The sequence below is a fragment of the Salmo trutta genome, chromosome 32 (assembly GCF_901001165.1).
Source record: "Salmo trutta chromosome 32, fSalTru1.1, whole genome shotgun sequence".
Taxonomy (NCBI): domain Eukaryota; kingdom Metazoa; phylum Chordata; class Actinopteri; order Salmoniformes; family Salmonidae; genus Salmo; species Salmo trutta.
In genome coordinates, this window is record NC_042988.1 from 38,508,254 (window position 1) to 38,534,476 (window position 26,223).

Sequence of the window (26,223 nt, forward strand, 5' to 3'; positions counted from 1 at the left end):
AGGAGGGTGGTGCTTGGAATCATTGTTCTTCCTCTGTCAAATATGGTTACATGCAAGGAAACACGTGCCGTCATTATTGCTTTGCACAAAAAGGGCTTCACAGGCAAGGATATTGCTGCCAGTAAGATTGCACCTAAATCAACCATTTATCAGATCATCAAGAACTTCAAGGACAGCGGTTCAATTGTTGTGAAGAAGGCTTCAGGGCGCCCAAGAAAGTCCAGCAAGTGCCAGGACCGTCTCCTAAAGTTGATTCAGCTGTGGGATCGGGGCACCACCAGTTCGGAGCTTGCTCAGGAATGGCAGCAGGCAGGTGTGAGTGCATCTGCACGCACAGTGAGGCGAAGACTTTTGGAGGATGGCCTGGTGTCGAGAAGGGCAGCAAAGAAGCCACTTCTCTCCAGGAAAAACATCAGTGACAGACTCATATTCTGCAAAAGGTACAGGGATTGGACTGCTGAGGACTGGGGTAAAGTCATTTTCTCTGATGAATCCCCTTTCCGATTGTTTGGGGAAAAAAGCTTGTCCGGAGAAGACAAGGTGAGCGCTACCATCAGTCCTGTGTCATGCCAACAGTAAAGCATCCTGAGACCATTCATGTGTGGGGTTGCTTCTCAGCCAAGGGAGTGGGCTCACTCACAATTTTGCCTAAGAACACAGCCATGAATAAAGAATGGTACCAACACATCCTCCAAGAGCAACTTCTCCCAACCATCCAGGAGCAGTTTGGTGACGAACAATGCCTTTTCCAGCATGCTGGGGCACCTTGCCATAAGGCAAAAGTGATAACTAAGTGGCTCGGGGAACAAAACATCTATATTTTGGGTCCATGGCCAGGAAACTCCCCAGCCCTTAATCCCATTGAGAACTTGTGGTCAATCCTCAAGAGGCGGGTGGACAAACAAAAACCCAGAAATTCTGACAAACTCCAAGCATTGATTATGCAAGAATGGGCTGTCATCAGTCAGGATGTGGCCCAGGAGTTAATTCACAGCATGCCAGGGTGGATTGCAGAGGTCTTGAAACAGAAGGGTCAACACTGCAAATATTGACTCTTTGCATCAACTTCATGTAATTGTCAATAAAAGCCTTTGACACTTATGAAATGCTTGTAATTATACTTCAGTATTCCATAGTAACATCTGACAAAAATATCTAAAGACACTGAAGCAGCAAACTTTGAAAATTAATATTTGTGTCATTCTCAAAACTTTTGGCCACGACTGTACATTCAGCATGTCAACACTTATTACAAAAACAAGTAGTGATGAAGTAAATCTCTCTTCCTCTTTGTGAGCCATGAGAGATTGACATGCATGTCATTAATGTTAGCTCTCTGTACATCCAAGGGCCAGCCGTGCTGCCCTGTTCTAAGCCAATTGCAATTTTCCTAAGTCCTTTTTTGTGGCACATCACCACACGACTGGAACAGTAGTCCAGGTGCGACAAAACTAGGGCCTGTAGGACCTGTCTTGTTGATAGTGTTGTTAAGGCAGAGCAGCACTTCATTATGGACAGACTTCTCCCCATCTTAGCTACTGTTGTATCAATATGTTTGACCATGACAGTTTACAATCCAGGGTTCCTCCAAGCAGTTTAGTCTCAACTTTCTCATTACCACATTCATTACGAGGTGTGGTTTAGGTTTAGGTTTAGTGAATGGTTAGTCCCAAATACAATGCTTGTAGTTTTTAAATATTTAGGACTAAGTTATTCCTTGCCACCCATTCTGAAACTAGCTGCAGCTCTTTGTTAAGTGTTGCAGTCATTTCAGTTGCTGTAGTATGTGACGGGTATAGTGTTGAGTAATTTACTCAGAGCCAGCGGCATGTCGTTAGTAAAGATTTTCAAAAAGTACGGTGCCTAAACCGCTGCCCTGGAAGATACTAGAGATCCCCAAAACAACAATGATTTTGGTCCGACCCAAAAAACAACTCGCACACAAACCTTTGACGCTAAGAAATGCATTTGTGAATTAGGCCCCGAAAATAATAATTGGATCTTCTTCAAATGAAATTCACGAAAATGTTGTTTTTATAAACAATGACCTTTAAAAAGGCTGATGGAGTAGCGTGGCTGTCTCTCCTACCTGCCCACGTCCATCCTCTATTAAAGTAATGGAAAGAGACATCTGGAGTGATGTCTGTGTCTCTGTGTCTCTGTGCCTCTGTGTCTCTGTGCCTCTGTGCCTCTGTGTCTCTGTGTCTCTGTGTCTCTGTGTCTCTGTGTCTCTGTGCCTCTGTGCCTCTGTGCCTCTGTGCCTGTATCTCTTGCTCTTTGGGGTTTTAAGCTGGATCTGTAAAGCACTCTGTGACTACTGTTGATGTATAAAGGGCTTTATAAAATGCATTTGATTGATTGATATGTCTGATTCCAGGTCAATCTGTTCCCCTACCTGGGCAGAGTACAGGGCATCAAGTCAGTCCTGAGAGACTCCAGCTTCCAGAGCAAACAGATGGGCCGCAGAGAGAACAAGATCCTTAACATGGAGGGACGAGTTCAGTTTGACCTGCTCCAGGTAACTGGCCGGCCGCTGACCTTTGACCTTATGTATAGGAAAAGATAAAATCCAGTGCTGGAACCCAGAACCATATGTTGCGTGCTGGCTAGCTGCTAGATTAGCTAGGTTCTGGGAGTAGAGGTTTTCAACTGTAGACCAACGTAGCAGACAAGATGGAGTTAGTATTGTGAGTGTTCTGACTGACCCTGGACCATAGTTACACTCATCATGGATTCATGCTTTTGCATGGACATTGCCATTGAGGGCTTCCACTATTTTAAAGCAGTCAACTGGGTGGTGATTCCTATGGACAGACACCATGATGGAACACATACAAAGATGAGTCCTCTAACTCTATGCCCTGGATCTGTCCATGTGGGTCCTTCAGGTGCTGCTGAGGGACTACAAACTGCGCTCGTATACGCTCAATGCCGTCAGCTTCCACTTCCTGCAAGAACAGAAGGAGGATGTTCAGCATTCTATCATCACAGATCTGCAGGTACAGCTCTCTGCTCTCTCTCTCTGCTCTCTCTCTCTGCTCTCTCTCTCTGCTCTCTCTCTCTCTCTCTCTGCTCTCTCTCTGCTCTCTCTCTGCTCTCTCTCTCTCTCTACTCTCTCTCTCTGCTCTCTCTCTCTGCTCTCTCTCTCTGCTCTCTCTCTCTTCTCTCTCTCTGCTCTCTCTCTCTCTCTACTCTCTCTCTACTCTCTCTCTCTCCTCTCTCTCTCTGCTCTCTCCTGCTCTCTCTCTCTTTGCTCTCTCTCTCTCTCTGCTCTTTCTCTCTCTCTCTCTGCTCTTTCTCTTTCTCTCTCTGCTCTCTTTCTCGCTCTCTCTCTGCTCTCTCTGCTCTCCTCTGCTCTCTCTCTGCTCTCTCTCTGCTCTCTCTCTCTGCTCTCTCTCTGCTCTCTCTCTGCTCTCTCTCTGCTCTCTCTCTGCTCTCTCTCTACTCTCTCTCTCTGTTCTCTCTCTGCTCTCTCTCTCTGCTCTCTTTCTCTTCTCTCTCTCTCTCTGCTCTCTCTCTGCTCTCTCTCTCTCTGCTCTCTCTCTGCTCTCTCTCTACTCTCTCTCTGCTCTCTCTCTCTGCTCTCTCTCTGCTCTCTTTCTCTGCTCTTTCTCTGCTCTCTCTATGCTCTCTTTCTCTGCTCTCTATGCTCTCTTTCTCTGCTCTCTCTATGATATCTCTGTCTGCTCTCTCTGCTCTCTCTGCTCTCTCTCTGCTCTCTTTCTCTGCTCTCTCTCTCTGCTCTCTTTCTCCTCTCTCTCTGCTCTCTTTCTCTGCTCTCTTTCTCTGCTCTCTTTCTCTGCTCTCTTTCTCTGCTCTCTTTCTCTGCTCTCTTTCTCTGCTCTCTCTCTCTGCTCTCTCTCTCTGCTCTCTTTCTCCTCTTTCTCCTCTCTCTCCTCTCTCTCGTCTCTTTCTCCTGTCTCTCCTCTCTCTTCTTTCTCTCCTCTCTCTCTCCTCTCTCTCTCCTCTCTCATACCTCTTTCTCTCCTCTCTCCTTTCTCTCTCTCCTCTCTTCTCTCTCAAGTGGAGGCCTATTAGTACCCTGACTTTCCCCCAGATACTGACAGCGTCTCATTCATGTTTCCTCTCTTTCCCTCCCTGTCGTCCTTCTATCCCAGAATGGTAATGAGCAGACGCGGAGGCGCCTGGCGGTGTACTGTCTGAAGGATGCCTACCTGCCCCTGCGTCTGCTGCAGAAGCTGATGTGTGTGATCAACTACATGGAGATGGCCAGAGTCACCGGGGTTCCCCTCACCTACCTGCTCTCCAGAGGCCAGCAGATCAAAGTGGTGTCCCAGCTACTGCGGCAGGTGAGACACACACACACACTCTTTCTGTCAATACACATTCCTAGAACACACATTCTTACCTAAATGATTGGGACCTAGAAAATGATGTAATCTGTGTGTGTGTTAGGCAATGAAACAGGGGCTGGTCATGCCAGTGGTGAAGCCTGAGGGAGGTGAAGACTACACTGGAGCTACAGTCATTGAGCCAGAGAAAGGGTGAGTAACACTGCTCTGAAGACTACTGGAGTTACAGTCATTGAGACAGACAGGGTGAGTAACACTGCTCTGAAGACTACTGGAGTTACAGTCATTGAGACAGAGACAGGGTGAGTAACACTGCTCTGAAGACTACTGGAGTTACAGTCATTGAGACAGACAGGGTGAGTAACACTGCTCTGGAGACTACTGGAGTTACAGTCATTGAGACAGAGACAGGGTGAGTAACACTGCTCTGGAGACTACTGGAGTTACAGTCATTGAGACAGAGACAGGGTGAGTAACACTGCTCTGAAGACTACTGGAGTTACAGTCATTGAGACAGAGACAGGGTGAGTAACACTGCTCTGAAGACTACTGGAGTTACAGTCATTGAGACAGACAGGGTGAGTAACACTGCTCTGAAGACTACTGGAGTTACAGTCATTGAGACAGACAGGGTGAGTGACACTGCTCTGAAGACTACTGGAGTTACAGTCATTGAGACAGAGACAGGGTGAGTAACACTGCTCTGAAGACTACTGGAGTTACAGTCATTGAGACAGAGACAGGGTGAGTAACACTGCTCTGAAGACTACTGGAGTTACAGTCATTGAGACAGAGACAGGGTGAGTAACACTGCTCTGAAGACTACTGGAGTTACAGTCATTGAGACAGAGAAAGGGTGAGTAACACTGCTCTGAAGACTACTGGAGTTACAGTCATTGAGACAGACAGGGTGAGTAACACTGCTCTGAAGACTACTGGAGTTACAGTCATTGAGACAGAGACAGGGTGAGTAACACTGCTCTGAAGACTACTGGAGTTACAGTCATTGAGACAGACAGGGTGAGTAACACTGCTCTGAAGACTACTGGAGTTACAGTCATTGAGACAGAGACAGGGTGAGTGACACTGCTCTGAAGACTACTGGAGTTAGTCATTGAGACAGAGACAGGGTGAGTAACACTGCTCTGAAGACTACTGGAGTTACAGTCATTGAGACAGAGACAGGGTGAGTAACACTGCTCTGAAGACTACTGGAGTTACAGTCATTGAGACAGACAGGGTGAGTAACACTGCTCTGAAGACTACTGGAGTTACAGTCATTGAGACAGACAGGGTGAGTAACACTGCTCTGAAGACTACTGGAGTTACAGTCATTGAGACAGACAGGGTGAGTAACACTGCTCTGAAGACTACTGGAGTTACAGTCATTGAGACAGACAGGGTGAGTAACACTGCTCTGGAGACTACTGGAGTTACAGTCATTGAGACAGAGACAGGGTGAGTAACACTGCTCTGAAGACTACTGGAGTTACAGTCATTGAGACAGACAGGGTGAGTAACACTGCTCTGAAGACTACTGGAGTTACAGTCATTGAGACAGACAGGGTGAGTAACACTGCTCTGAAGACTACTGGAGTTACAGTCATTGAGACAGAGACAGGGTGAGTAACACTGCTCTGAAGACTACTGGAGTTACAGTCATTGAGACAGACAGGGTGAGTAACACTGCTCTGAAGACTACTGGAGTTACAGTCATTGAGACAGACAGGGTGAGTAACACTGCTCTGAAGACTACTGGAGTTACAGTCATTGAGACAGACAGGGTGAGTAACACTGCTCTGAAGACTACTGGAGTTACAGTCATTGAGACAGACAGGGTGAGTAACACTGCTCTGAAGACTACTGGAGCTACAGTCATTGAGACAGACAGGGTGAGTAACACTGCTCTGAAGACTACTGGAGTTACAGTCATTGAGACAGACAGGGTGAGTAACACTGCTCTGAAGACTACTGGAGTTACAGTCATTGAGACAGACAGGGTGAGTAACACTGCTCTGAAGACTACTGGAGTTACAGTCATTGAGACAGACAGGGTGAGTGACACTGCTCTGAAGACTACTGGAGTTACAGTCATTGAGACAGAGACAGGGTGAGTAACACTGCTCTGAAGACTACTGGAGTTACAGTCATTGAGACAGAGACAGGGTGAGTAACACTGCTCTGAAGACTACTGGAGTTACAGTCATTGAGACAGACAGGGTGAGTGACACTGCTCTGAAGACTACTGGAGTTACAGTCATTGAGACAGAGACAGGGTGAGTAACACTGCTCTGGAGACTACTGGAGTTACAGTCATTGAGACAGAGACAGGGTGAGTAACACTGCTCTGAAGACTACTGGAGTTACAGTCATTGAGACAGAGACAGGGTGAGTAACACTGCTCTGAAGACTACTGGAGTTACAGTCATTGAGACAGAGACAGGGTGAGTAACACTGCTCTGAAGACTACTGGAGTTACAGTCATTGAGACAGACAGGGTGAGTAACACTGCTCTGGAGACTACTGGAGTTACAGTCATTGAGACAGACAGGGTGAGTAACACTGCTCTGAAGACTACTGGAGCTACAGTCATTGAGACAGACAGGGTGAGTAACACTGCTCTGAAGACTACTGGAGTTAGTCATTGAGACAGACAGGGTGAGTAACACTGCTCTGAAGACTACTGGAGTTACAGTCATTGAGACAGAGACAGGGTGAGTAACACTGCTCTGAAGACTACTGGAGTTACAGTCATTGAGACAGAGACAGGGTGAGTAACACTGCTCTGGAGACTACTGGAGTTACAGTCATTGAGACAGAGACAGGGTGAGTAACACTGCTCTGAAGACTACTGGAGTTACAGTCATTGAGACAGAGACAGGGTGAGTAACACTGCTCTGGAGACTACTGGAGTTACAGTCATTGAGACAGACAGGGTGAGTAACACTGCTCTGAAGACTACTGGAGCTACAGTCATTGAGACAGACAGGGTGAGTAACACTGCTCTGAAGACTACTGGAGTTAGTCATTGAGACAGACAGGGTGAGTAACACTGCTCTGGAGACTACTGGAGTTACAGTCATTGAGACAGAGACAGGGTGAGTAACACTGCTCTGAAGACTACTGGAGTTACAGTCATTGAGACAGAGACAGGGTGAGTAACACTGCTCTGAAGACTACTGGAGTTACAGTCATTGAGACAGACAGGGTGAGTGACACTGCTCTGAAGACTACTGGAGTTAGTCATTGAGACAGACAGGGTGAGTAACACTGCTCTGGAGACTACTGGAGTTACAGTCATTGAGACAGAGACAGGGTGAGTAACACTGCTCTGAAGACTACTGGAGTTACAGTCATTGAGACAGAGACAGGGTGAGTGACACTGCTCTGAAGACTACTGGAGTTACAGTCACTGAGACAGACAGGGTGAGTAACACTGCTCTGAAGACTACTGGAGTTACAGTCATTGAGACAGACAGGGTGAGTAACACTGCTCTGAAGACTACTGGAGCTACAGTCATTGAGACAGACAGGGTGAGTAGCACTGCTCTGAAGACTACTGGAGTTACAGTCATTGAGACAGACAGGGTGAGTAACACTGCTCTGAAGACTACTGGAGTTAGTCATTGAGACAGACAGGGTGAGTAACACTGCTCTGAAGACTACTGGAGTTACAGTCATTGAGACAGAGACAGGGTGAGTAACACTGCTCTGAAGACTACTGGAGTTACAGTCATTGAGCCAGACAGGGTGAGTAACACTGCTCTGAAGACTACTGGAGTTACAGTCATTGAGACAGAGACAGGGTGAGTAACACTGCTCTGAAGACTACTGGAGTTACAGTCATTGAGACAGAGACAGGGTGAGTAACACTGCTCTGAAGACTACTGGAGTTACAGTCATTGAGACAGACAGGGTGAGTAACACTGCTCTGAAGACTACTGGAGTTACAGTCATTGAGACAGACAGGGTGAGTGACACTGCTCTGAAGACTACTGGAGTTACAGTCATTGAGACAGACAGGGTGAGTAACACTGCTCTGAAGACTACTGGAGTTACAGTCATTGAGACAGAGAAAGGGTGAGTAACACTGCTCTGAAGACTACTGGAGTTACAGTCATTGAGACAGAGACAGGGTGAGTAACACTGCTCTGAAGACTACTGGAGTTACAGTCATTGAGACAGACAGGGTGAGTAACACTGCTCTGAAGACTACTGGAGTTACAGTCATTGAGACAGACAGGGTGAGTAACACTGCTCTGAAGACTACTGGAGTTACAGTCATTGAGACAGACAGGGTGAGTGACACTGCTCTGAAGACTACTGGAGTTACAGTCATTGAGACAGACAGGGTGAGTAACACTGCTCTGAAGACTACTGGAGCTACAGTCATTGAGACAGACAGGGTGAGTAACACTGCTCTGAAGACTACTGGAGTTACAGTCATTGAGACAGACAGGGTGAGTAACACTGCTCTGAAGACTACTGGAGTTACAGTCATTGAGACAGAGACAGGGTGAGTAACACTGCTCTGAAGACTACTGGAGTTACAGTCATTGAGACAGAGACAGGGTGAGTAACACTGCTCTGAAGACTACTGGAGTTACAGTCATTGAGACAGACAGGGTGAGTGACACTGCTCTGAAGACTACTGGAGTTACAGTCATTGAGACAGAGACAGGGTGAGTAACACTGCTCTGAAGACTACTGGAGTTACAGTCATTGAGACAGACAGGGTGAGTAACACTGCTCTGGAGACTACTGGAGTTACAGTCATTGAGACAGACAGGGTGAGTAACACTGCTCTGAAGACTACTGGAGTTACAGTCATTGAGACAGACAGGGTGAGTAACACTGCTCTGAAGACTACTGGAGTTACAGTCATTGAGACAGACAGGGTGAGTAACACTGCTCTGAAGACTACTGGAGTTACAGTCATTGAGACAGAGACAGGGTGAGTAACACTGCTCTGAAGACTACTGGAGTTACAGTCATTGAGACAGAGACAGGGTGAGTAACACTGCTCTGAAGACTACTGGAGTTACAGTCATTGAGACAGACAGGGTGAGTAACACTGCTCTGGAGACTACTGGAGTTACAGTCATTGAGACAGAGACAGGGTGAGTAACACTGCTCTGAAGACTACTGGAGTTACAGTCATTGAGACAGACAGGGTGAGTAACACTGCTCTGGAGACTACTGGAGTTACAGTCATTGAGACAGACAGGGTGAGTAACACTGCTCTGAAGACTACTGGAGTTACAGTCATTGAGACAGACAGGGTGAGTAACACTGCTCTGAAGACTACTGGAGTTACAGTCATTGAGACAGACAGGGTGAGTAACACTGCTCTGAAGACTACTGGAGTTACAGTCATTGAGACAGACAGGGTGAGTGACACTGCTCTGAAGACTACTGGAGTTACAGTCATTGAGACAGAGACAGGGTGAGTAACACTGCTCTGAAGACTACTGGAGCTACAGTCATTGAGACAGAGACAGGGTGAGTAACACTGCTCTGAAGACTACTGGAGCTACAGTCATTGAGACAGACAGGGTGAGTAACACTGCTCTGTGTTTTAGGGTGTGTTCTGGCATGGTTTTTACTTGTGATTTTAGCTTGATGTCAGCGATAACACAGTAAAGTCAATTACTTATTTCCATTGTGGTCCCTTTATGTATTTCACTATCTGACTGCTATGTGGGTAAAAACATCAACTTGTTATCTCTCTCTCTCTGGGTTCTCCAGATACTACAGCGTTCCCATCGCCACCCTGGATTTCTCCTCCCTGTATCCCTCCATCATGATGGCCCACAACCTCTGCTACACCACCCTGCTTCAGAAGGGCTCAGCAGAGAAGCTGGGGTGAGAGTCACTCTTGTGTCGTTTCACTAACCAGGGCTCTCCAACCCTGTTCCTGGAGAGCTAACCTCCTGTAGGGTTTAACTCCAACCCTGTTCCTGGAGAGCTAACCTCCTGTAGGGTTTAACTCCAACCCTGTTCCTGGAGAGCTACCCTCCTGTAGGGTTTAACTCCAACCCTGTTCCTGGAGAGCTAACCTCCTGTAGGGTTTAACTCCAACCCTGTTCCTGGAGAGCTAACCTCCTGTAGGGTTTAACTCCAACCCTGTTCCTGGAGAGCTACCCTCCTGTAGGGTTTAACTCCAACCCTGTTCCTGGAGAGCTAACCTCCTGTAGGGTTTAACTCCAACCCTGTTCCTGGAGAGAAACCCTCCTGTAGGTTACTCCAACCTGTTCCTGGGCAACCTGTCAGGGTTTAACTCCAACCCTGTTCCTGGAGAGCTAACCTCCTGTAGGGTTTAACTCCAACCCTGTTCCTGGAGAGCTAACCTCCTGTAGGGTTTAACTCCAACCCTGTTCCTGGAGAGCTAACCTCCTGTAGGGTTTAACTCCAACCCTGTTCCTGGAGAGCTAACCTCCTGTAGGATTTAACTCCAACCCTGTTCCTGGAGAGCTAACCTCCTGTAGGGTTTAACTCCAACCCTGTTCCTGGAGAGCTAACCTCCTGTAGGGTTTAACTCCAACCCTGTTCCTGGAGAGCTAACCTCCTGTAGGGTTTAACTCCAACCCTGTTCCTGGAGAGCTAACCTCCTGTAGGATTTAACTCCAACCCTGTTCCTGGAGAGCTAACCTCCTGTAGGGTTTAACTCCAACCCTGTTCCTGGAGAGCTAACCTCCTGTAGGATTTAACTCCAACCCTGTTCCTGGAGAGCTAACCTCCTGTAGGGTTTAACTCCAACCCTGTTCCTGGAGAGCTAACCTCCTGTAGGGTTTAACTCCAACCCTGTTCCTGTAGAGCTAACCTCCTGTAGGGTTTAACTCCAACCCTGTTCCTGGAGAGAAACCCTCCTGTAGGTTTTAACTCCAACCTTGTTCCTGGAGAGATACCCTCCTGTAGGGTTTAACTCCAACCCTGTTCCTGGAGAGAAACCCTCCTGTAGGTTTTAACTCCAACCTTGTTCCTGGAGAGAAACCCTCCTGTAGGTTTTAACTCCAACCCTGTTCCTGGAGAGAAACCCTCCTGTAGGTTTTAACTCCAACCTTGTTCCTGGAGAGCTACCCTCCTGTAGGTTTTCATTCCAACTCTAATCTAGCTACGGCAGGGCTCTGCAACAGGTGGCTGTGAAAACGTCAGCCAGTTTTTTGACTGCGTCCTTGATTGGTCGACCTAGGTTGATTTTGTGAGTGACATGGGTGTCTTGTCTCCTTAGTCTGACCCCAGAGGACTTCATCAAGACTCCCACAGGAGACCTGTTTGTTAAGAGCTCGGTGAGGAAGGGACTTCTGCCTGATATCCTGGAGGACCTGCTCTCTGCCAGGAAGAAGTAAGCACTGACCCAGAGTCAGCTGAAACAAGGGTTTATGCACATCTTCTAGGTTTCTAAATCTGATCTAGGATCAGTAACACTGCTATAGAGTATATGAGGGCTGTCTTTATCCAGACTATTCCTCTTATCATTTTTGGTTTGTTTGCGTCTTTGTTTCCCGTCTTGGTTGAACTGTTTCTGTTTGTAACTTAATGTGTAATTTGCTGGTCTTGAGATGCAGGGCTCCCTTGCCAAATAGACTTGTTTCTCTATGGGACTCACTGCTTAAATAAAGGTTACATAAATATAATGGCCAAAAGATGGCTTGGGGAAGACAGGTGGTTCTTGTATATTTCTGACATTTTACGTGTGCTCTTAACCCATTTCACTCTCACAAAAGATAATTCAACTCTTGTGCCGTCAAATGACCAAAGCTGAGTTGTGTATGAGCCAATTCATCCTGGACACAAGTCAGCCCGTGCAGACCTTACCCAAACAGTGAATGAACAGTGAATGAACAGTGAATGAACAGTGAATGAACAGTGCTTAACAAATGAAAGTTGTTGTGGTTGTTATGATTTCTGACCCCCTTGCGATGTCTTCAGGGCCAAAGCGGAGCTGAAAAAGGAAACGGATCCTTTCAAGAAACAGGTCCTTGACGGCCGACAGCTCGCTCTGAAAATCAGCGCCAACTCCGTCTATGGTTTTACAGGGGCTCAGGTGGGCAAGCTGCCCTGCCTTGAGATTTCACAGGTGAGCACCCTGCCCAGTTTCCTCAAGCACAGTGTCTCAAAGTGGAAACTGGGACAAGGACCCCAGGCCAGTGGAGCTGTACTCATCCAGACAATTTCCTGTCTGTATTTACATACCCAGCCAACACCATGTCTTGAGACGTCTTAAGACATAAACATAAAGATGTCTTGATGTATTTGGACATGTCTTGGAAATACCAATGTTCCTAACCTCTCCCTGTGTTTCCAGACTGTCACCAGTGTTCCTAACCTCTCCCTGTGTTTCCAGACTGTCACCAGTGTTCCTAACCTCTCCCTGTGTTTCCAGACTGTCACCAGGGTTCCTAACCTCTCCCTGTGTTTCCAGACTGTCACCAGTGTTCCTAACCTCTCCCCATGTTTCCAGACTGTCACCAGTGTTCCTAACCTCTCCCTGTGTTTCCAGACTGTCACCAGTGTTCCTAACCTCTCCCTGTGTTTCCAGACTGTCACCAGTGTTCCTAACCTCTCCCTGTGTTTCCAGACTGTCACCAGTGTTCCTAACCTCTCCCTGTGTTTCCAGACTGTCACCAGTGTTCCTAACCTCTCCCTGTGTTTCCAGACTGTCACCAGGGTTCCTAACCTCTCCCTGTGTTTCCAGACTGTCACCAGTGTTCCTAACCTCTCCTTGTGTTTCCAGACTGTCACCAGTGTTCCTAACCTCTCCCTGTGTTTCCAGACTGTCACCAGTGTTCCTAACCTCTCCCTGTGTTTCCAGACTGTCACCAGTGTTCCTAACCTCTCCCCGTGTTTCCAGACTGTCACCAGTGTTCCTAACCTCTCCCTGTGTTTCCAGACTGTCACCAGTGTTCCTAACCTCTCCCTGTGTTTCCAGACTGTCACCAGTGTTCCTAACCTCTCCCTGTGTTTCCAGACTGTCACCAGTGTTCCTAACCTCTCCCCATGTTTCCAGACTGTCACCAGTGTTCCTAACCTCTCCCCGTGTTTCCAGACTGTCACCAGTGTTCCTAACCTCTCCCTGTGTTTCCAGACTGTCACCAGTGTTCCTAACCTCTCCCTGTGTTTCCAGACTGTCACCAGTGTTCCTAACCTCTCCCTGTGTTTCCAGACTGTCACCAGTGTTCCTAACCTCTCCCCGTGTTTCCAGACTGTCACCAGTGTTCCTAACCTCTCCCTGTGTTTCCAGACTGTCACCAGTGTTCCTAACCTCTCCCCGTGTTTCCAGACTGTCACCAGTGTTCCTAACCTCTCCCCGTGTTTCCAGACTGTCACCAGTGTTCCTAACCTCTCCCCGTGTTTCCAGACTGTCACCAGTGTTCCTAACCTCTCCCTGTGTTTCCAGACTGTCACCAGTGTTCCTAACCTCTCCCCATGTTTCCAGACTGTCACCAGTGTTCCTAACCTCTCCTTGTGTTTCCAGACTGTCACCAGTGTTCCTAACCTCTCCCTGTGTTTCCAGACTGTCACCAGGGTTCCTAACCTCTCCCTGTGTTTCCAGACTGTCACCAGTGTTCCTAACCTCTCCCTGTGTGTCCAGACTGTCACCAGGGTTCCTAACCTCTCCCTGTGTTTCCAGACTGTCACCAGGGTTCCTAACCTCTCCCTGTGTGTCCAGACTGTCACCAGGGTTCCTAACCTCTCCCTGTGTTTCCAGACTGTCACCAGTGTTCCTAACCTCTCCCTGTGTTTCCAGACTGTCACCAGGGTTCCTAACCTCTCCCTGTGTGTCCAGACTGTCACCAGTGTTCCTAACCTCTCCCTGTGTTTCCAGACTGTCACCAGTGTTCCTAACCTCTCCCTGTGTTTCCAGACTGTCACCAGTGTTCCTAACCTCTCCCCGTGTTTCCAGACTGTCACCAGTGTTCCTAACCTCTCCCTGTGTTTCCAGACTGTCACCAGTGTTCCTAACCTCTCCCTGTGTTTCCAGACTGTCACCAGTGTTCCTAACCTCTCCCCGTGTTTCCAGACTGTCACCAGTGTTCCTAACCTCTCCCCGTGTTTCCAGACTGTCACCAGTGTTCCTAACCTCTCCCTGTGTTTCCAGAGTGTTACTGGGTTTGGCAGACAGATGATTGAGCAGACCAAACAGCTTGTGGAATCCAAGTACACCATCGCCAACGGTTACCAAGCTGATGCCAAGGTGAGAGAGGAGAGCGAGGACAGTAGGGTAGCCTAGTGGTTAGAGCGTTGGACTAGTAACCGAAAGGTTGCAAGTTCGAATCCCTGAGCTGACAAGGTACAAATCTGTCGTTCTGCCCCTGAACAAGTCAGTTAACCCACTGTTCCTAGGCCGTCATTGAAAATAAGAATTTGTTCTTAACTGAATTGCCTAGTTAAATAAAGGTTAAATAAAATAAAAATTACATCATCCTTTCTTTTGGGACCTTCATCCCTTTCTACTTCTCCTTTTAGTTCTTCTACTTTCACAACTCTCCTTGATTATCTGTCTGTGTGTCTGTGTGTCTGTGTGTCTGTGTGTCTGTGTGTCTGTGTGTCTGTGTGTCTGTGTGTCTGTGTCAGGTCATCTACGGGGACACGGACTCCGTCATGGTCAAACTGGGCGTGGACACTGTGAGCAGGGCCATGGAGGTTGGGAGGGAGGCGGCAGAGTGGGTCTCCTCCCACTTCACCCCTCCCATCAAACTGGAGTTTGAGAAGGTACCAGTTCACCATTTAAAACACTGTTGCTAATAGCCCTGGGTGATGTTCAGTTGGTAGGAAACGTTTTAAAACGGAGTGAAACTCTGTTTGAAAACCCTAACCCCTGGGGGGGGGGTGATGAAACCAGAAGGTACTACCACAGAGATCTTATTAAAATACTAAATGATAATATGTAATTATATGTGTACTACCTGGAGTTGTCCAATTAGGAAAACTTTATATTTTATGTTGCATCAACAGTGTTCTCTAATGAACATCACCCAGGTCAAGTGCTAGAGCAGGCTAGCTTGTACTACTTTGTCTTTTGTTTAGTCTGGAATAAAGCTATGTTCATCCTCTCTTGGCTGGTCAAATAACTAACATCCATATTCTCCTCTTCTTCTCTCCCTATTTTGGACTTGACTCTAGGCTACTATGAGCTCCTTCCACGGTCAAATAAAGACTAGTTAAACTCCATTTATCTGCCTCTATCACTCTCCCTCTCTTATCTCTCTCTCTCTCCACTCCCTCACTCTCTCGCTCTCCTCCCTTCAGGTGTACTACCCCTACCTGTTGATCAACAAGAAGCGCTACGCAGGTCTCTACTTCTCCTCCAGCGCCGACACTCACGACAAGATGGACTGCAAGGGTATCGAGACGGTCCGCCGAGACAACTGTACCCTGGTGGCCAATCTGATCAACACCTGCCTGCAGACCATTCTGATAGACAGGTAGGTTATACCTGGAACATTCTGATAGACAGGTAGGTACCACCTGGAACATTCTGATAGACAGGTAGGTACCACCTGGAACATTTTGATAGACAGGTAGGTACCACCTGGAACATTCTGATAGACAGGTAGGTACCACCTGGAACATTCTGATAGACAGGTAGGTACCACCTGGAACATTCTGATAGACGAGTAGGTACCACCTGGAACATTCTGATAGACGGGTAGGTACCACCTGGAACATTCTGATAGACGGGTAGGTACCACCTGGAACATTCTGATAGACGAGTAGGTACCACCTGGAACATTCTGATAGACAGCAAGGTACCACCTGGAACATTCTGATAGACAGGTAGGTACCACCTGGAACATTCTGATAGACAGGTAGGTACCACCTGAAACATTCTGATAGACAGCAAGGTACCACCTGGAACATTCTGATAGACAGGTAGGTACCACCTGGAACATTCTGATAGACAGGTAGGTACCACCTGGAACATTCTGATAGACAGCAAGGTACCACCTGGAACATTCTGATAGACAGCAAGGTACCACCTGGAACATTCTGATAGACAGGTAGGTACCACCTGGAACATTCTGATAGACAGGTAGGTACCACCTGGAACATTCTGATAGAGGTAGGTACCACCTGGAACATTTTGATAGACGGGACCGTACCACCTGGAACATTCTGATAGACGGGTAGGTACCATCTAGAACATTCTGTAGGTAGTACCTACCTGTCTATCAGAATGTTCCAGGTGGTAACTTCCTGTCTATCAGAATGTTCCAGGTGGTACCTACCTGTCTATCAGAATGTTCAGAGGTGTTGTCCTGGGTCCTGTTCAGTAGGTCTGTAACAGAGGTGTTGTCCTGGGTCCTGTTCAGTAGGTATGTAACAGAGGTGTTGTCCTGGGTCCTGTTCAGTAGGTCTGTAACAGAGGTGTTGTCCTGGGTCCTGTTCAGTAGGTCTGTAACAGAGGTGTTGTCCTGGGTCCTGTTATGTAGGTCTGTAACAGAGGTGTTGTCCTGGGTCCTGTTCAGTAGGTCTGTAACAGAGGTGTTGTCCTGGGTCCCGTTCAGTAGGTCTGTAACAGAGGTGTTGTCCTGGGTCCTGTTCAGTAGGTATGTAACAGAGGTGTTGTCCTGGGTCCTGTTCAGTAGGTCTGTAACAGAGGTGTTGTCCTGGGTCCTGTTCAGTAGGTATGTAACAGAGGTGTTGTCCTGGGTCCTGTTCAGTAGGTCTGTAACAGAGGTGTTGTCCTGGGTCCTGTTCAGTAGGTCTGTAACAGAGGTGTTGTCCTGGGTCCTGTTCAGTAGGTCTGTAACAGAGGTGTTGTCCTGTGTCCTGTTCAGTAGGTATGTAACAGAGGTGTTGTCCTGGGTCCTGTTCAGTAGGTATGTAACAGAGGTGTTGTCCTGGGTCCTGTTCAGTAGGTCTGTAACAGAGGTGTTGTCCTGGGTCCTGTTCAGTAGGTCTGTAACAGAGGTGTTGTCCTGGGTCCTGTTCAGTAGGTATGTAACAGAGGTGTTGTCCTGGGTCCTGTTCAGTAGGTCTGTAACAGAGGTGTTGTCCTGGGTCCTGTTCAGTAGGTATGTAACAGAGGTGTTGTCCTGGGTCCTGTTCAGTAGGTATGTAACAGAGGTGTTGTCCTGGGTCCTGTTCAGTAGGTCTGTAACAGAGGTGTTGTCCTGGGTCCTGTTATGTAGGTCTGTAACAGAGGTGTTGTCCTGGGTCCTGTTCAGTAGGTCTGTAACAGAGGTGTTGTCCTGGGTCCTGTTCAGTAGGTCTGTAACAGAGGTGTTGTCCTGGGTCCTGTTCAGTAGGTATGTAACAGAGGGAAACTGGGAGGTATTATCTTAACGTGTCCAATAAGAACTTGTTTTCGTTTGCCGTTGCGAACATTTCAAACTATTGGACTACAATCTAGATATTTGTGTTGTATACATGTTTGTTACTGACATACTGCTTGTTTATTGATGTAAGTTTTGTCTGGTTGATGTCATGTCTGAAACTGATGTTGCTTCTGTCTTGGTCCAGGCCTCTCCTAAAAATGTTTTATTTCAACGAGACTAACCTGGTTAAATAAATCAAATAAATGACTCTGCTACTTCTCTCCCTCCTCATCTCTCTACCCTCCCTCACTCCACTCTTCGTCTCTCTTCCTTCTCTCATCTCTCTACCCTCCCTCACTCCACTCCTCGTCTCCTTCTCTCGTCTCTCTACCCTCCCCCCTGGTCTCTTTACCCTCCCTCATGGTCTCTCTACCCTCCCTCCTGGTCTCTCTACCCTCCCTCCTGGTCTCTCTACCCTCCCTCCTGGTCTCTCTACCCTCCCTCCTGGTCTCTCTACCCTCCCTCCTGGTCTCTCTACCCTCCCTCCTGGTCTCACTGCCCTCCCTCCTGGTCTCACTGCCCTCCCTCCTGGCCTCTCTGCCCTCCCTCCTGGTCTCTCTACCCTCCCTCCTGGTCTCACTGCCCTCCCTCCTGGTCTCACTGCCCTCCCTCCTGGTCTCTCTGCCCTCCCTCCTGGTCTCTCTACCCTCCCTCCTGGTCTCTCTACCCTCCCTCCTGGTCTCTCTACCCTCCCTCCTGGTCTCTCTACCCTCCCTCCTGGTCTCACTGCCCTCCCTCCTGGTCTCTCTGCCCTCCCTCCTGGTTTCTCTACCCTCCCTCCTGGTCTCTCTGCCCTCCCTCCTGGTTTCTCTACCCTCCCTCCCTGGTCTCTCTACCCTCCCTCTCTCGTCTCTCTACCCTCCCTCTCTCGTCTCTCTACCCTCCCTCCTGGTCTCTCTGCCCTCCCTCCTGGTCTCTCTGCCCTCCCTCCTGGTCTCTCTACCCTACGTCCTGGTCTCTTTACCCTCCCTCCTGGTCTCTCTACCCTCGCTCCTGGTCTCTCTGCCCTCCCTCCTTGTCTCTCTGCCCTCCCTCCTGGTCTCTTTACCCTCCCTCCTGGTCTCTCTGCCCTCCCTCCCTGGTCTCTCTACCCTCCCTCCTGGTCTCTCTGCCCTCCCTCCTCATCTCTCTGCCCTCCCTCCTGGTCTCTCTGCCTTCCCTCCTGGTCTCTCTGCCCTCCCTCCTGGTCTCTCTGCCCTCCCTCCTGGTTTCTCTGGTCTCTCTACCCTCCCTCCCTGGTCTCTCTGCCCTCCCTCCCTGGTCTCTTTACCCTCCCTCCCTGGTCTCTCTACCCTCCCTCCTGGTCTCTCTGCCCTCCCTCCTGGTCTCTCTGCCCTCCCTCCCTGGTCTCTCTGCCCTCCCTCCTGGTCTCTCTACCCTCCCTCCTGGTCTCACTGCCCTCCCTCCTCATCTCTCTACCCTCCCTCCTGGTCTCTCTACCCTCCCTCCTCATCTCTCTGCCCTCCCTCCTGGTCTCTCTACCCTCCCTCCTCATCTCTCTGCCCTCCCTCCTGGTCTCTCTGCCCTCCCTCCTGGTCTCTCTGCCCTCCCTCCTCGTCTCTCTGCCCTCCCTCCTGGTCTCTCTGCCCTCCCTCCTGGTTTCTCTGGTCTCTCTGCCCTCCCTCCCTGGTCTCTCTGCCCTCCCTCCCTGGTCTCTTTACCCTCCCTCCCTGGTCTCTCTACCCTCCCTCCTGGTCTCTCTACCCTCCCTCCTCGTCTCTCTGCCCTCCCTCCTCGTCTCTCTGCCCTCCCTCCTCGTCTCTCTGCCCTCCCTCCTCGTCTCTCTGCCCTCCCTCCTGGTCTCTCTACCCTCCCTCCTGGTCTCACTGCCCTCCCTCCTCATCTCTCTACCCTCCCTCCTGGTCTCTCTACCCTCCCTCCTCATCTCTCTGCCCTCCCTCCTGGTCTCTCTACCCTCCCTCCTCATCTCTCTGCCCTCCCTCCTGGTCTCTCTGCCCTCCCTCCTCGTCTCTCTGCCCTCCCTCCTGGTCTCTCTGCCCTCCCTCCTCGTCTCTCTGCCCTCCCTCCTGGTCTCTCTGCCCTCCCTCCTCGTCTCTCTACACAGAGATCCCCAGGGTGCGGTGGCCCATGCCAAAGAGGTGATCTCTGACCTGCTGTGTAACCGCATCGACATCAGCCAGCTGGTTATCACCAAGGAGCTGACTCGCACAGCCCAGGAGTACGCTGCCAAGCAGGCGCATGTGGAGCTGGCCGAGAGGTAACGAGGGAGAGATGGAGAGAGGCACAGAGAGAGGAGGAACATGGGAGGCTGGTGCAGGGAGAAATGGGGTGGAAAGGCTCATTGTAATGGCTGGATTAGAATGGTTTATGGAAGCCCATCCAAATAAAAGTAGTTGTTTTATCCTTGTTATCAATTGATAACCTCTGACCCCTCACCTCTGCAGGATGAAGAAGAGAGACGCGGGTAGCGCCCCCCAACTGGGAGACCGAGTTCCCTATGTCATCATCAAAGCTGCCAAAGGAGTAGCAGCATACATGAAGTCTGAGGTTAGAACTGTGTGTGTGTCTATTGGAGGCTATTGGAAATATTCATGTGATTGTTGGTGTGCCGTGTAAAGGTATACATTAATTAACATTCACACAAATAATGAATATTGTGTGTGCAGGACCCAATCTATGTTCTGGAGAACAACATTCCCATTGACACCCAGTACTACCTGGAACAACAGCTCTCCAAACCACTGCTCCGCATCTTTGAGCCCATCCTGGGAGAGAGCAAAGCAGAGAGTGTCTTACTGAGTGAGTCAGTATGCCACACACACTCTCGTCCTTTCTCTAGGCCCACTCACTCACTACAAACACACCATGACTGCTGCTATTATTAGACTAATTGCAGTAATAAAGTTGATGTGTGTTTCAGAGGGGGATCACACGCGCTGTAAGACAGTGTTGACCTCCAGGGTGGGGGGGCTCATGGCCTTCGCCACCAGGAGGAGCGCCTGTATCGGTTGCAGAGCAGTGCTGAAGAACGATGGTGAGAGACTGTAATCATGTACTCGGGGTGTGTGTGTGTGTGTGTGTAATCCATCCTCTTTCTACTGTGGCTGTGTGTTCCCACTAATCCATCCTCTTTCTGCTGTGGCTGTGTGTTCCCACTAATTCATCCTCTTTCTGCTGTGTCTGTGTGTTCCCACTAATCCATCATCTTTCTGCTGTGGCTGTGTGTTCCCACTAATTCATCTTTCTACTGTGGCTGTGTGTTCCCACTAATCCATCCTCTTTCTGCTGTGGCTGTGTGTTCCTACTAATTCATCCTCTTTCTGCTGTGGCTGTGTGTTCCCACTAATCCATCCTCTTTCTACTGTGGCTGTGTGTTCCCACTAATCCATCCTCTTTCTGCTGTGGCTGTGTGTTCCCACTAATTCATCTTTCTGCTGTGGCTGTGTGTTCCCACTAATTCATCTTTCTGCTGTGGCTGTGTGTTCCCACTAATCCATCCATCTTTCTGCTGTGGCTGTGTGTTCCCACTAATCCATCCATCTTTCTGCTGTGGCTGTGTGTTCCCACTAATCCATCCTCTTTCTGCTGTGGCTGTGTGTTCCCACTAATTCATCTTTCTGCTGTGGCTGTGTGTTCCCACTAATTCATCTTTCTGCTGTGGCTGTGTGTTCCCACTAATCCATCCATCTTTCTGCTGTGGCTGTGTGTTCCCACTAATCCATCCTCTTTCTGCTGTGGCTGTGTGTTCCCACTAATTCATCATCTTTCTGCTGTGGCTGTGTGTTCCCACTAATTCATCTTTCTGCTGTGGCTGTGTGTTCCCACTAATTCATCCATCTTTCTGCTGTGGCTGTGTGTTCCCACTAATTCATCTTTCTGCTGTGGTTGTGTGTTCCTACTGATCCATCCTCTTTCTGCTGTGGCTGTGTGTTCCCACTAATCCGTCCTCTTTCTGCTGTGGCTGTGTGTTCCCACTAATTCATCCATCTTTCTGCTGTGGCTGTGTGTTCCCACTAATTCATCCATCTTTCTGCTGTGGCTGTGTGTTCCCACTAATCCATCCTCTTTCTGCTGTGGCTGTGTGTTCCCACTAATTCATCCATCTTTCTGCTGTGGCTGTGTGTTCCCACTAATTCATCCATCTTTCTGCTGTGGCTGTGTGTTCCCACTAATCCATCCATCTTTCTGCTGTGGCTGTGTGTTCCTACTGATCCATCCTCTTTCTGCTGTGGCTGTGTGTTCCCACTAATTCATCCATCTTTCTGCTGTGGCTGTGTGTTCCCACTAATTCATCCATCTTTCTGCTGTGGCTGTGTGTTCCTACTGATCCATCCTCTTTCTGCTGTGGCTGTGTGTTCCCACTAATTCATCCATCTTTCTGCTGTGGCTGTGTGTTCCCACTAATCCATCCATCTTTCTGCTGTGGCTGTGTGTTCCTACTAATCCATCATCTTTCTGCTGTGGCTGTGTGTTCCCACTAATTCATCCTCTTTCTGCTGTGGCTGTGTGTTCCCACTAATCCATCCTCTTTCTGCTGTGAATGTGCTTGCATTCATGTGTGTTTTCACTTGCGTGTGTGTGTGTGTGTGTGTGTGTGTGTGTGTGGGGACCAGAAGTCCCCACAAGAATAATAAACAAACAAACATTTGACCAACTGGGGACAGTTTGTTGGTCCCTGCAAGGTCAAATGCTATTTCCAGGGGGGTTAGGGTTAAGGTTAGAATTAGTGCTAGGGTTAGAATTAAGAATTAGGGTTAGGGAAAATGGGATTTTGAATGGGACTGAATTGTGTGTCCCCACAAGGTTAGTTGTACAAGACTGTGTGTGATTTCTAATCTCTGCTGTCCTCCCCACAGCGGCTGTGTGTGATTTCTGTAAGAAGAAGGAGTCGGAGCTGTACCAGAAAGAGGTACAATATACCAACCCTGTTCTGTTAATCTGGGTCCAGTTCATTAGGAACTAATATACCAACCTGTTCTGTTAATCTGGTGCTAAATATTTAATGTAACAGGGATACTACATGTGTACATTGGGGTGTGTCAAGGTAATCTGATAACTACTTTCTAATGGTGAATCCATCTGATGATAACTACTTACTAATGGTGAATCCATCTGATGATAACTACTTACTAATGGTGAATCCATCTGATGAAAACTACTTACTAATGGTGAATCCATCTGATGAAAACTACTTACTAATGGTGAATCCATCTGATGATAACGACTTACTAATGGTGAATCCATCTGATGATAACGACTTACTAATGGTGAATCCATCTGATGATAACTACTTACTAATGGTGAATCCATCTGATGAAAACTACTTACTAATGGTGAATCCATCTGATGATAACTACTTACTAATGGTGAATCCATCTGATGATAACTACTTACTAATGGTGAATCCATCTGATGATAACTACTTACTAATGGTGAATCCATCTGATGATAACGACTTACTAATGGTGAATCCATCTGATGATTACTACACTGAACAAAAATATAAAGGCAACATATAAAGTGTTGGTTCCATGTTTCATGAGCTGAAATTAAACATCCCAATAATGTTCCATATGCACAAAAAGCTTATTTCTCTCAAATGTTGTGCACTATTGTGTTTATATCCCTGTTAGTAAGCATTTTTCCTTTCCCAATATAATCTATCCAACTGACAGGTTTGGCATATCAAAAAACAGATTAAACGGCATGATCATTACACAGGTGCACCTTGTGCTGGGGACAATAAAAGGCCATTCTTAAATGTGCAGTTTTGTCTCACAACACAATGCCACAGGGAGCATGCAATTGGCATGATGACTGCAGGAATGACCACCAGAGCTGTTACCAGAGAATTGAACATGCATTTCTTTACCATAAGCTGCCACCAAATTGTTTTATAGAATTTGGCAGTACATCCAACCGGCCTCACTACCGCAGACTACGTGGAACCACTCAGGATCTCCACATCTGGCTTCTTCACCTGTGGGATCGTCATAGGGGGGAGGGGGGTTGTGGAGGAGTTTTAGTCTGTAATAAAGCCCTTTTGTGGGGAAAAACTCATTCTGATTGGTTGGACCTGGCTTCCCAGTAGGTGACCCTATGCCAACTCATGGCTGTGCCCCGGCCCAGTCATGTGAAATCCACAGATTAGGGCCTAATGATTTTATTTAAATTGACTGATTTCCTTATATGAACTGTATCTCAGCAAAATCTTTGAAATTGTTGCATGTTGCGTTTATATTTTTGTTCAGTATACTTACTAATGGTGAATCTCTGAGTAGTACTTACTAATACTGAATCTCTTTGAATTCTAGATCTTCCACTTAAGTACTCTGGAGGAGCGCTTCTCTCGCCTGTGGACACAGTGTCAACGCTGTCAGGGCTCTCTCCATGAGGATGTGCTCTGTACCAGGTACACACACACACACACACACGCACACACTTGGTATACAGATGTGTGTTTGAAAGTTACTTTGCCGGTACATCGTTAATGTGACTCTCTCACAGGGTGATGTCTTGCTCCAAGTTTGTTTACAATCTAAAGATAACTTAGGTAAATAAATACATAGGTGACATTTCTGAAAGGGGAGATACTCTACATTCACTTCTGAAATGGGAGATGCTCTACATTCACTTCTGAAATGGGAGATGCTCTACATTCACTTCTGAAATGGGAGATGCTCTACATTCACTTCTGAAAGGAAACTTTAATGCACCTAAATGTGCAACGTCTGTACCAGCAGCACACACTCATGTTGGACAATTACCACACACAGACCCACATCAACATATCTGTTACACACAGACCCACTCTGAACTAATAAAAAAAGCAGACATTGAATATCCCTTTGAGCATGGTGAAGTTATTGATTACACTTTGGATGGTGTATCAATACACCCAGTCACTACAAAGATACAGGCGTCCGTCCTAAGTCAATTGCCAGAGAGGAAGGAAACCGCTCAGGGATTTCAACATGAGGCTAATGGTGACTTTAATGGCTGTGATAAGAGAGAACTGAGGGTGGATCAACAACATTGTAGTTACTCCACAATACTAACCTAAATGACAGAGTTAAAAACAAGTCTGCACAGAATAAAAAAAAATATTCCAAAACATGCATCCTGTTTGAAGCAAGACATTAAAGTAAAACTGCAAAAGATGTGGCAAAGAAATACAATTTATGGCCTGAATACAAGGTGTTATGTTTGGAGCAAATCCAATACAACACATCACTGAGTACCACTCTTCATATTTTCAAGCATGGTGGGGGCTGCATCGTGTTATGGGTATGCTTGTCATCGTCAGACTATAGAGTTTTTTTGGGGGGGGATAATAAGACACGGAATAGAGATAAGCACAGGCAAAATCCTAGTGGAAAACCTGGTTCAGTCTGCTTTCAAACAGACACTGGGAGACAAATTCATCTTTCAGCAAGACGATACCATAAAACACAAGGCCAAATATACACGAGTTGCTTACCAACACGACATTAAATGTTCCTGAGTGGCTTGGTTTTTATTTAAATCAGCTTAAAAATCTATGGCAAGACATAAAAATGACTAGCAATGATCACCAACCAACTTGACAGAGCTTGAAGAATGTTTAAAAGAAAAACAAATGTGAGGTGGTTAATATCACCACTCTTAAATATCAAATGTTATTGGTCACATACACATGTTTAGCAGATGTTATTGCGGGTGTAGCAAAATGCTTGTGTTCCTAGCTCCATCAGTGCAGTAGTATCTTAACAATTCACAGCAATACACACAAAAGTATATATATAAATAATATTAGGACAGGGTTGGGTTAAATGCAGAAGACACATTTCAGTTGAATGCATTGTTGCATAACTGACTAGGTATCCCCCTTCTCCCTTTCAACCCCTGTAACACAGTTCAACCCTCCAGTAACCAAGCTGTCAGAGCATCAGTCCCTTAAAAAGCATGGGCTGAGGCACACTCCAACATTTTTGTTGATTCTGACGGAGGGTAAACTGTATAAAAAGAAAGTTGCACACTCTGTATAGGTTGTATTACGTTTCTGAGAGCATATCTCCTGTGAAAATAGCAAAAAGTCCCATAACAAAGATCCACCACCATATCATTCGACTCTATGTAAACTGGAAACCACATATCCTGAGGCTGCATTTATTGTAGCTGGGGATTTTAACAAGGCTAATCTGAAAACGAGGCTCCCTAAATTTTATCAGCATATCGAATGCGCTACCCGGGGAGGTAAAACCCTAGACCATTGTTATTCTAACTTATATAAAGCGCTCCCCTTTCGGAAAGGCTGACCACGACTCCATTTTGCTGCTCCCAGCCTATAGACAGAAACTAAAACAGGAGGCACCTGCGCTCAGGTCTGTTCAACGCTGGTCCTACCAATCGGATTCCACGCTTCAAGATTGCTTCGATCACGTGGACTGGGATATGTTCCGTATTGCTTCAAACAACAACGTTGATGAATACGCTAATTCGGTGAGCGAGTTTATTAGCAAGTGCATCGGTGATGTTGTACGTACAGCGTCTATTAAAACATTCCCCAACCAGAAACCGTGGATTGATGGCAGCATTCGCGCAAAACTGAAAGCGCGAACCACTGCTTTTAATCAGGGCAAGGT

At 47.6% G+C, this 26,223-nt stretch overlaps 1 protein-coding gene across 2 annotated transcripts in view; it reads left to right on the forward strand.

Annotated features, from left to right (window-relative positions):
- LOC115171850 (DNA polymerase delta catalytic subunit) overlaps positions 1-26,223 on the forward strand; it is a 39,752-nt gene that overhangs the window by 10,562 nt on the left and 2,967 nt on the right. For both annotated transcript variants that reach the window (XM_029729029.1, XM_029729028.1), the window contains 16 exons: positions 2,378-2,518; positions 2,889-2,999; positions 4,119-4,310; positions 4,417-4,505; positions 10,062-10,178; positions 11,545-11,658; positions 12,246-12,393; positions 14,416-14,511; positions 14,892-15,029; positions 15,567-15,742; positions 19,704-19,856; positions 20,044-20,146; positions 20,266-20,398; positions 20,520-20,633; positions 22,456-22,508; positions 23,914-24,011. In XM_029729029.1, coding sequence (XP_029584889.1) covers positions 2,378-2,518; positions 2,889-2,999; positions 4,119-4,310; positions 4,417-4,505; positions 10,062-10,178; positions 11,545-11,658; positions 12,246-12,393; positions 14,416-14,511; positions 14,892-15,029; positions 15,567-15,742; positions 19,704-19,856; positions 20,044-20,146; positions 20,266-20,398; positions 20,520-20,633; positions 22,456-22,508; positions 23,914-24,011 — 1,976 coding nt within the window. The remainder of the gene's footprint in view (positions 1-2,377; positions 2,519-2,888; positions 3,000-4,118; positions 4,311-4,416; positions 4,506-10,061; positions 10,179-11,544; positions 11,659-12,245; positions 12,394-14,415; positions 14,512-14,891; positions 15,030-15,566; positions 15,743-19,703; positions 19,857-20,043; positions 20,147-20,265; positions 20,399-20,519; positions 20,634-22,455; positions 22,509-23,913; positions 24,012-26,223) is intronic.